The sequence below is a fragment of the Mycteria americana genome, chromosome 1, assembly GCF_035582795.1.
Source record: "Mycteria americana isolate JAX WOST 10 ecotype Jacksonville Zoo and Gardens chromosome 1, USCA_MyAme_1.0, whole genome shotgun sequence".
Classification (NCBI taxonomy): Eukaryota; Metazoa; Chordata; class Aves; order Ciconiiformes; family Ciconiidae; genus Mycteria; species Mycteria americana.
The window spans coordinates 1,839,233-1,849,168 of record NC_134365.1 but is presented as its reverse complement, the minus strand read 5'-3'; the positions used below and the strand labels follow the sequence as shown (position 1 = coordinate 1,849,168).

General features: G+C 54.1%; 1 protein-coding gene across 1 annotated transcript; it reads right to left on the bottom strand.

Annotated features, from left to right (window-relative positions):
* Window position 1: 1 nt before the first annotated feature.
* MEST (mesoderm specific transcript) lies at window positions 2-9,785 on the bottom strand. The gene is made up of 12 exons (XM_075513084.1): window positions 9,734-9,785; window positions 8,860-9,014; window positions 8,139-8,218; window positions 6,831-6,908; window positions 6,265-6,401; window positions 5,892-5,950; window positions 5,593-5,633; window positions 5,128-5,198; window positions 4,479-4,580; window positions 2,662-2,738; window positions 2,055-2,118; window positions 2-1,577 (listed from the first exon to the last, which is right to left on the bottom strand). Exons 2-12 carry the CDS (start codon window positions 9,011-9,013, stop codon window positions 1,460-1,462), a joined length of 981 nt encoding a protein of 326 aa, XP_075369199.1. The 5' UTR covers window position 9,014; window positions 9,734-9,785; the 3' UTR covers window positions 2-1,459.
* Window positions 9,786-9,936: the final 151 nt, after the last annotated feature.

Genomic DNA, 9,936 nt, shown 5'->3' with positions numbered 1-9,936 from the left:
GTTAATAAAATAGAAATTTCTTGTTCTAATTCTGTCTGCTTCAATACAGAAAAAGTAGCCCATAATGGCTGTTCACTCAGCAGAAGCCCCTTATTCCTAAAGGGATGCTATTAAATTTCAAACATAAGCAGTTAAAAACCACACAAAACCTGCAGAGTCTGCCAACCTGTAAATTGACAGTTTTTTGATGATTGTCTCCTCTGTTCCACACAGAAAAATCAATGTACAGTGAGAGATATTAATCTTTACCTCTCAAGGTATATTCAATTCTTTGAGCCTTATGTCACATAATACCAAACAACAGTGGAGCCTTTTCCTGGGCTCCAAGATGTGAAACATCTGTATCAAAAGTTGGGAAGAAAGAGGGAAGGAGGGACCTTGCGGTGACTTCCTTGTGGGGGAAGTTCTGCATCTCTCTGCTGATGAATTGGTGTTTCTTTAGTTAGCAAGTCAGGGTGAGGAAGGAAGGAATACTGTTTTAATGTTAATTTAAACACCTGTCCCAGATCCCAGTGGCTGGAATAGCTATTGCTCAGAAGACGACCTTGGCTTTTGCTGTAGTGCCAGTATTGCATATTCAGCTTGCTCTAGGTGAAACGGGTACGAGCCTGCCGTGGTAGAACTGCATGCTCCAGCCAGGCTTCGGCAAAGCTCCTGACATAGTCCCAGGGGTGTAGTGTCTGTGAGTGGCTCTGCTTGTTGAACTGAAAGTCAGAGAAACAAGGGCTGTGGTAAAAACTTGAGGTTTAGAGCTTGCCTTGGGGTAACCGGCCAGTAGAAAGAGATACTGAAGACATAATTACAGTATCTAAATGCCTCTTTATGGGTGCAGAGCATCATTGCCTATACTTCTGGGGGATTACAGATCCAGCTCTCCTGCTATATTTAGTGTAGGCAAACTCAAGTTTCAAATTCTGAAAGTTTCAAATCCCTGACAAGCTGGCCAGGGATTATAACACTTAGCAGAAGGATATAATTTAAAGGGCCCGTGCAGCAACTCGAAAAACACACTGACATCTGTCTTAGGAATAGGTGCATCAGCCCTTGGCTGCTAGTGGTCCTGTCTACCTGTGGCACGCAGCAAAGCCTAGCCGTGAAGGCAAGTAAGGGCTCTTGGACTGACGTATGTGCCCTGCCTCCCCTCAGGTGCTGCTGCTCTCCCTTGAGCCCTGCTGGCCCCTAAATACAGAGACAGGCTGGTCAAGAAGCAAGGTGAGTGCAGGGCTGGAAGAGCTGCCAGTGTCCTGTAACTCTACTTAGGTTGACAGTTTTGTCCATGCCTCCCTGCAGGCCAATCTTTTTCTGGTGCTCAAAGGATTTAACTGTATAAATGCAGCAGTTTGGCAGCCAAAGATTAGGGTGTTAGTGCAAAGTGTTGGATCTGGAGATAAAATCAAGGTTTCTTCCTGCCCTCAAAGCCTGACTCGTAAACAGAGAGCGAGAACTGAGCTGCAGCAGCTCAGAAGGAGTTGATGAAGTTCAGATACGCATTCAGGAAACCTGTCGGATCCTCCAGCTGTGGATAGTGGCTAATGTGGTCATCCAGCACAGACACCGTGGACATGGGAAGCACCTTCCTGTTGGAAGAATGCAGCAAGGCTTAAGCACAGGCAGCATTAAACTGTTATTAAACCAGCCAGATGCTACCGGTGAGGGGGACAGCACCCTCTTGCACAGCTGGGATTCCACCCATAACATGGTTTTGGGACAAAAAAGCAGCTACAGTTGACCACTCTTCCAAGTGCTGGATTTACTTGAGGTTATTTTGGAGGAGAAGACTACCTCAGTCCATAAATCGTACCTCTGTCTGATGTGGTTTTAAAATGCATGATTGATTTCACTGAGAATTGTGACTTTGATGCCTAAAATGGGGAAGCAATTTCCAAACTGCCGAAAGCTCTGACTGAATCACCTGGACCTGGCTGTGCAGGTTACAGGTGGGAATTAAAAACAGCCTCCATGAAAAGGGAATCGAAGGAAAAGTCTGAGACAAAATATTCCTCGAAATGAAACCCCAGTTGCATGTTCCCACTTTGTGGTGGGTATTTTCTTACTTGTAAAGCTGAAGAAACTCTGGGTGTGGATTCACAGGATCCAGGGGCCCATAGATCAGATGCACTGCAAGAGAGAAGCATGGAAGGACATCCCTAAACTAAGCCAAGGAGACCTGTTGCGGACATCTTTCCCCCTCCCGCAGAGCTTGGGAAGCTTTCAGCAGAGCACTGAGCAAACCAGCTGCCGAAAGGGCTCTTGCTTCTCGAGTTCAGCCTCCAACCCTCCTGCAAACACCAAACCTTTCCTTGAGTGGTTGCAACTTCTCTTGAGCTTGAAAAGCACCTCGGCTTCCCTGGGGCAGCAGCTGGAGAAACCAGAGGCTGTGAACCAGCCTCTCAAGGAGAGTTACCTCTGTTCAATAGAACAAATTCTTTTTTTCCTCTTAACAAGCTCACAGCTCTCTGCTGTAACCGAGCCTTAAACTGGAGCAGGGAAGTTTGCTACCCCCTGCACAAACCACATTTGAGCCACGTCATCCTCATCAGAATAACGAGAAGCTCTAGCAATTAGTGGAAGGAGCCAGCACCGTGCTCCAGTGCCTGCAGGCAAGGGGGGCGATTCCCAACATCCCGACCAGTAAATCAAAGAAAACTGATTCCTACTCACATGGGACAGAGGTGGACATCAAAGCCCCAACCCAGCGGTCTCTGTGCTTCTTTCTCTGGTTTATATACTGCAAAATACTGAAGAGAAACCTTGTTGTTACGCAGTGGATGGTGCTTCCAGGCGCTGCACAGCCTGGAAGTTGCTCCCAGGGCAATGTACGCCTATGCAATGAGACCGAGGTGGAATCTGCATCTCCCATGGACCACTTCCTTGGAGCAGTAGCAACACAAAATTGGTCTGCTGACCATCCCCGAGCTTAGCAAACTGCCTAAGGTGGTTTGTTTGGGGTTTTTGGGTTTTTTTATTTATTTAGACAGTCAGCAAATAAAAGTGCAAATGAGGTTGGGACCCTGACTCCAGCTCTCGCCCCTGCCAGCTCTGTGCCCTAAGAGTCCTACTGGAGGATAACCCAAGTTCATTTAGGAAGGGGGAAGCAGCCCGTAGTCTGGGGAGACAGGAGGATGGAGTCTGAATCCTTCCCAGCTGCGATGGAAGTAAATTTGCATCCTCTGCTCCCGGTCAAATGCCACTGGGTTGTTACTGGGTGTGAACCATCGTAATCCTTGTGCCAGGCGGTGCAGTAAGTCACAGCGGGCTGCAGGCAGCTGGCGAGTGAGCACCGAAAGGTCGGTTGCCCTCAAGCCCCCTTAGCAAACTCCACGCTGCTTCGCTCGGGTGCCAGAGCAAAAAGCAGGTTTGCAATCAGATCCTACAAAACGGGACAGAAATCAGTCTGCTAAAAGCCAAGGCAGAGGCAGCACCAGCTCCGTGCTCGGCTCACCGAGCCGAAACCATTTCAGTGCCTTGCAGAAGAGGAATCAACACTGAACTACTGAGCGTGGAGGACTGCAGGAGAAGATAAATTGCACTAGTCAGGTCTTACAGTGAAAATCTGAGCTGCTAACAGCTCCTCAGCCTGTCTCATCACTCCAGACAGCAACTCGGGGTGACTCCTTGGCTCAGCACAGGTCTCGGGGGCTGAGGCTCACAATTTAAACATCAGGTTCAAGTCAGTTGGGTTATAAAAAGCCTTCCAAGGACAGCAAGCTACACTAAATAAACATACTGATACTCTGACACATGACATTTAAGGGGTGGAGATATTTCGGCACTGAGCTTCCCATCACGGCTGCGCTGCCGGCAAAGGTGACATTGCAAAAATTTGCCATGACGGGACTTGCCAAGTGGGCAGCGTGTCAGACATGTCTCCATTGCTGGGCTTGGGCGAGTATCCCTCGTTATAAGAGGCAATTAGCAGGCGCCCTTTGGTGGGGCCGAGCTATTTGGTCCTTACTGTGATTTGTCTGGAGATTGTCCCCAGCAGGAAGAGAGAGGAGGCTGCACGCTGGGGGAGAAGGACGAGCACAGGCCCCACTGAAGAAGGATACTGAACTCACACCCACAAGCCCGAGGTCCTTCCAAAAGTCCCAAACTGGAGAGAACCTGATCTAGCTCCAGTTGTTAATAAAGCCCCACGCATTCAAGCCTCTCATTTCCAAAGAAGAAAAAAACCTCACACTGTACATCTCCAGCGTTGTCCTTCTCCCACCGCGTGCAGGCTTAGATCCTCTAGACCCATTTACCTGCCTTGCATCATCCCAGCAAGAATCCCTGCTCCTACATCACACCCCAGCTCTTTTTTGGGGGGCAGCGATGATCCCAGACCCCAACAGAAGCAGCTGGAGGCTCCGGGGAGCCAATGTCCAGGGACCTGGCTGAGCTCCAGTAACTTCCGAGCCGCGGTGTGGCTCTGCCTGCAAACAGAGGGGTGCCGCGGGTGTAAAACTAAGCTCGTGCAGCAATTAACGGTGGCGTACCTGTCAACAACGAGATTGCCGTCGTTGGTCCGTACCGCCGTCCACATGTCCCAGTATTCTGCCTGTGAAGGCTGTGTGTAGGGCCCAAAGACTGCCCCGAGCCTGAAAAAAAACAGTTCAGAGCAGCATGGCAGCAGTCATGTTAGCGTACGGCTCAAAAAACAGTCGAGCACTTCCAGCTTCCGCTGTGAAATACATGGGTCCCAGCACAGCACTGCAAGTCATCCCCCAAAGGCACCCAGTGTTGGACTTAGCGGCCAGTCTAAAGGGTTTTTTTGGAAATAAAGAGGGTTTGCGACATCTGATAAAAATATATATCTGATTGTGCACCGTATGCAGAGCGTGGTTAGGGTTTTCATTGCCTCTGTCACATGTGCGAGTCCATTACTCGTGGGAGGGAAGGATTTCGGTGTACAGTGAAAAGCCGTGTGGTTTATTATTAGGCTGAAGCACTTTGCCAACTTGGAGAGGGAATGGCCTGGAGGACCAAGGTCATTCAAATCCAGGGGCAGATCTCTCCTGGGACAGTGCCGGGGGATCCGCTCACCTGCCAAATACCTGCTACACTAATTCTAACATTGGCCCGCTCCCCGCTTGGCCCACACCCCCCGTTACGGACTGTGCCCAGCAGCATGGAGACCTGACTCACCCTCTGGAGAAGAAGAAGAAGTTCATCAGCCGTGTGATGACGGGGGACAGCAAACCCCCATCCTTGAGGATCTTGGGCAGAAGGAAAAAAGGAGACAGCACCACTCTGTATCGTACAGATGGGTAAATCCTGCCTCCCCGGAGGGCTTTTCCCCCGGCTCCCCGTATCGCGGCAGTTTCCCAGCTCAGCCCCGACCCTTGGCAATGTCGAGATGTACGCGAGCTCTCGACAGTGAGACATCAGCGCTTCAAGGGGTGATTAGCGGGGATGTTTGGATGAGACGAGCCACATCCCGGCAGCCCCTGCTTCTCCCCACCGCCTCTAACGATGCCTGTGAACAGCACAGGTGCCATTACCGAAGCGGGAAAAGCAGCAGGCATTTGAGCCAGGTAAAACCCCAAACGCACGGAGTCAGACTTCTGCTTGAGGGGTGATGCAGTACGACTAGAGGGGGTAGCAGCTCACCTTCTGGATGAAGCGGGGATAGTGCGTTTCGGGGAAAATCCCTGGAAGGATGTCAGAGAACAGAGTTGTAATGCTACAAGTGCCTCACTCCGCATCTCCCAGTCTCTCCCTTTCTTTGTGGTGCACCACAAATGCAACCCGAGGACTGATGCTCCTGGTTAATTACAGCACCTTAATTGCAATTTGCTCGGGGTTCGGGTGGTGCTTTGCCTCGGGTGATGGAGACGGGAAGGCCATCCCATCCCATGGATCCCCATCCCTTCCAGCCCACCCATCCCACCACGCCGGGCAAACCTTACCTCCGTTGGATAAACAGAGGCTGTTGATCAAGATGCTTCCAGTTTTATTGTGCTCATACCTGGGGACAGAAGAGAAGAAGGTGAAACACAACGAGACCTTCTCCAGGCTCCAAGAAGTGACCGACCAGCAGGTCAAATTAACAGTGTCAGACCATCTCTGCTCCTCTGCTGTCCCTGGCTTGATAAGAAGGAGCTCAGGAGGGAAATGAAACATCCTAGCAGCTGGGATTTCATGGATGTGCCCTCCCAGCCTTTGTTACAGCTGTAGGTACAGGGGAAAGGGGGTTCTGCAATACGTCCTTCCACTTATCTGCTGGAAATCATCTTGACAGGGACAACAAAGAGCAGCCAGAGCATCAGTGGTTGCAGTGACCTGTGCAGCAGCTCCTGTGCGACCGTATCCCCGTAATCGTGGGACAGGAGATTAATCCTCTGGTGGCGGAGGCCGAGGTGACGCACCAGCCCCTCGACGATGTTGGCTTGCTCGAAGATGGAGTAGCGGTGGGGCCTCTGCAAAGCAAAGCGGGAGAGGAGCTGCAGTGAAAGCCTGACCCACCATGAGCCCACAGACTCCAGAATAAACACCCAAATGGAGGAATATGGGGTGGAGACCAGCAGTTTGTGACCCTGGACAGAGCAGTCAGGATGTCCTGGGCCAGCAGCTACGTCCACAAGCCCGCAGGAGTACTGACCATGCCCCAAAGGGGTCAAGGTGTGCTTTGGAGTCACGTCAAACCCAAGTAAAGGCAAGGTGGCGACAGCCAATCTCCACCATGCACCTTCCCCATCCCTTCCGCTATTATAATGTCTTATTCCTTTCCCAGATGTAAATGAGAGAAGAAACTGGACTACAAACGTCAATTTTCCGGGGATGCTGGCACGGCAGAACAACCTCGGGGCCAAAAGCAACTGCAAAAATCCTCTTCCTAGGCTACTTACAGGCTTGTCACTGAAACCGAATCCTACGAAATCCAGAGCAATCACCCGGTGAAACCGCTGGGTCAGCCCTTCCCAGATCTGGAAGAGAAATGCATTAAAAACATGGCTGACGGGAGCAGAGAGAGGAAAAGTCTGCGGCAATGTGCAGCTGTGGACGGCCACGCTTCCCTCCGCTCCCCCAGACAGCACCTTCCAGCTCCCAGAAAACTGCAGGAGGTTGAAATTTCCCAATAAACAGCAAGAACACCCCCCCCAAAAAACCCAATAAACAGTTGTGGGTCTTTTCCTCCTGCTTTGGGCTGGAGTGTGGGAAAGGGGGATGTGAAAGGGTGATTGGTTCAACAAGGCTCAGTGCTGGGTCCTGCACTTGGGCCACAGCAACCCCATGCAACGCTGCAGGCTTGGGGAAGAGTGGCTGGAAAGCTGCCAGGCAGAGAAGGACCTGGGGGTGTTGGTTGACAGTGCCTAAATATGAGCCAGCAGTGTGCCCAGGTGGCCAAGAAAGCCAATGGCATCCTGGCTTGTATTAGAAACAGTGTGGCCAGCAGGACTAGGGAAGTGATCGTGCCCCTGTACTCGGCACTGGTGAGGCCGCACCTCGAATGCTGTGTTCAGTTTTGGGCCCCCCACTCCAAGAGAGACATTGAGGGGCTGGAGCGTGTCCAGAGAAGGGCAACGGAGCTGGGGAAGGGTCTGGAGCACAAGGCTGATGGGGAGCGGCTGAGGGACCTGGGGTTGTTCAGCCTGGAGAAAAGGAGGCTGAGGGGAGACCTCATCGCTCTCTACAACTGCCTGAAAGGAGGGTGTAGAGAGGTGGGGTTGGTCTCTTCTCCCAGGTAACAAGCGATAGGACGAGAGGAAATGGCCTCAAGTTGCGCCAGGGGAGGTTTAGACTGGATATTAGGAAATTTTACTTCACTGAAAGGGTGGTCAAGCATTGGAACAGGCTGCCCAGGGAAGTGGTGGAGTCGCCATCCCTGGAGGTATTTAAAGGACGTTGGGATGAGGTGCTTAGGGACATGGTTTAGTGGTGGTCTTGGCAGTGTTAGGTTTACGGTTGGACTCGATGATCTTAAAGGTCTTTTCCAACCTATGTGATTCTGTGAAAAGAGCTTGGCTCCCATACAAGGCATTGCGAGAGGAACAGGGCTGATATCCCGGAACCGGTGGTACCCCCAGCAGAAACTCCTCCGGAGCACTGCCCACCCTGCACTGAGCCACCACCCCTGCCCATCTGCTCGCCCTGGGAGGGAGAAACCGTGGGGTTTGCTGACAGCATCCAACCTCCCATGTATTCACTCCCCTCACCTTGCACCAGTCGTAGCTGGACGTTGGGAAGCCATGCAGGAGGACAACGATGTCGGAGCTGCCGACGGCGCCGGCTGAATCTGGGGAGGGAATGGGGCACGTCAGGGTGAGCTTTTCCCCCTCCAATTTCCTCCCCGTTAAGACAGGCATTGCCGTTCGCCCCGCTGGGAGCCCAACCAGCAGCATGGTGTTACCTCTCCCCCTGCTCCCCCAAAATCAAGCATGGGTTTGGGTAGCACCGCAGCTTCCCGGTGCCAGTGTGGCTTTGAAAACCCGGCCAGACGAGCCACCATGGCCACCAGCACCGGCTACTTGATGCAAACCAAGGTTTTATTTAGCACAATTTAATTGCAGCTGTCCCTAAGTTGCTACGATGGGTGACAACCACTCCAGCAAAAAGGTTTTTCGGTATCTTTGCCTTGCTGTGACCCGTCAGAGGCTCTTGGGATCCTTCTCTGCCAACACCAAGGTATTGCCGCTGCTGCACAAGAAGCAACCTTCATGGCTTCACCCAATTAAAATGTTTTGATAACGAACAGCCACACTGTGCCTGGATCCACGCAGCGGCTCCCCTTAAAGCCATTACGTTTTAGGAGGGATTTCCCATCTCCCTCCCTGGCCTTGGGGACATCCCCAGGGCCACCGAGGGGAGCAGAGCCCCCAGCCCCACTCCCCACCGGGACAGACGAGGTGTCCCCAGGGCTCGGCGCGGCTGCGTCACCTCTGTAGAAGATTTTCTGGTCCTTGTAGGTGAAGTAGCCTCCAGAGGACCTCCAGGAGAGGAGAGCCGGGGAGAGTTTGGGGGGTGGGATGTGCAGGTAGACAGCGAGGAGGGGCACGCTCAGCAGCCCCACCTGCACCCACCACTCCTTCATCCTGCGGGAGAGGGCGAGGCGCCTGTCTACTGGGATTTGCCCCATAACCCCCACGTCCCCATAACCCGCCCCCATGTCCCCATAACCCCCACGTCCCCATAACCCACCTCCAAGTCCCCCAAACCCTCACAGACCCATAACCTGCACGTCCCCAGGGTGGCAGCTCCATGACAGAAAGTGGTCTCTGCAGCAAAGGTTAGGGGGTCTGAGGGGGGATGTGGGCCCCATAAGGGGTCTGAGGGGGAGTGTGGCCCTATAGGGGGTCTGAAGGGGGACATGGGCCCCATTGGGGGTCTGAGGGGGAGCGTGGCCCTATAGGGGTTCTGAGGGGGGACATGGGCCCCATTGGGGGTCTGAGGGGGGCGTGGCCCCAATCTGAGGCTGGGGGTCAAAGGGAAGCTGAAGGTCAGGGGAAGGGCGCCAAAGCCCCGCCCTCCAGGCCACACCCCTCAATAAGCACGGCCCCCACCACAGCAAGGCCACGCCCCCATGAACAAGCCCCGCCCATCGGGCCCAACCCCGCCCCCCACGGGCCAAGCCTCGGCCCCATCAGGCCCCGCCCCTCGGGGCGGTACTTGCTCCCGCAGGCCACGCCCCCCTCTCCGCCGTGCGCGCCCTCCCCTGAGGGGGGCAGGTCCCGCCCCCCGGCGGCGGTGGGCGGAGCCTCCGCGCCTGGCGGGGCCGCGGGGCGCGCGGGCGGGGGGACCGCGCGCGCCTCACCTGCCTCAGGTGCTTCGGCCGCGCGCCGGCATGGCGCTCCGAGGGGCGGGGCGCCCCGCCCCGCGCATGCGCCGCCCAGGCTCCCCGCCCCGCGAGGGGAGGGGAACAGCCCCGCCTCCCGCTTCCCGCGCGTCACGGCGCGTGCAGCAGCGGCGTCCTCTGTTGCCCGGCGACGACTGAGCGCCGTCCGCCGCTCGCGCCCC

Bases quoted from the DNA above. Each gene is read 5' to 3' on its own strand.
- MEST (XM_075513084.1), bottom strand. From the start codon at position 9,013: ATGAAGGAGTGGTGGGTGCAGGTGGGGCTGCTGAGCGTGCCCCTCCTC. The intron at 8,219-8,859 runs GTGACGCAGCCG...TTCCCTCCCCAG, and splicing joins CCAGAAAATCTTCTACAGAG to ATTCAGCCGGCGCCGTCGGC. The intron at 2,119-2,661 runs GTGAGTAGGAAT...TCTCTCTTGCAG, and splicing joins GATGTCCACCTCTGTCCCAT to TGCATCTGATCTATGGGCCC.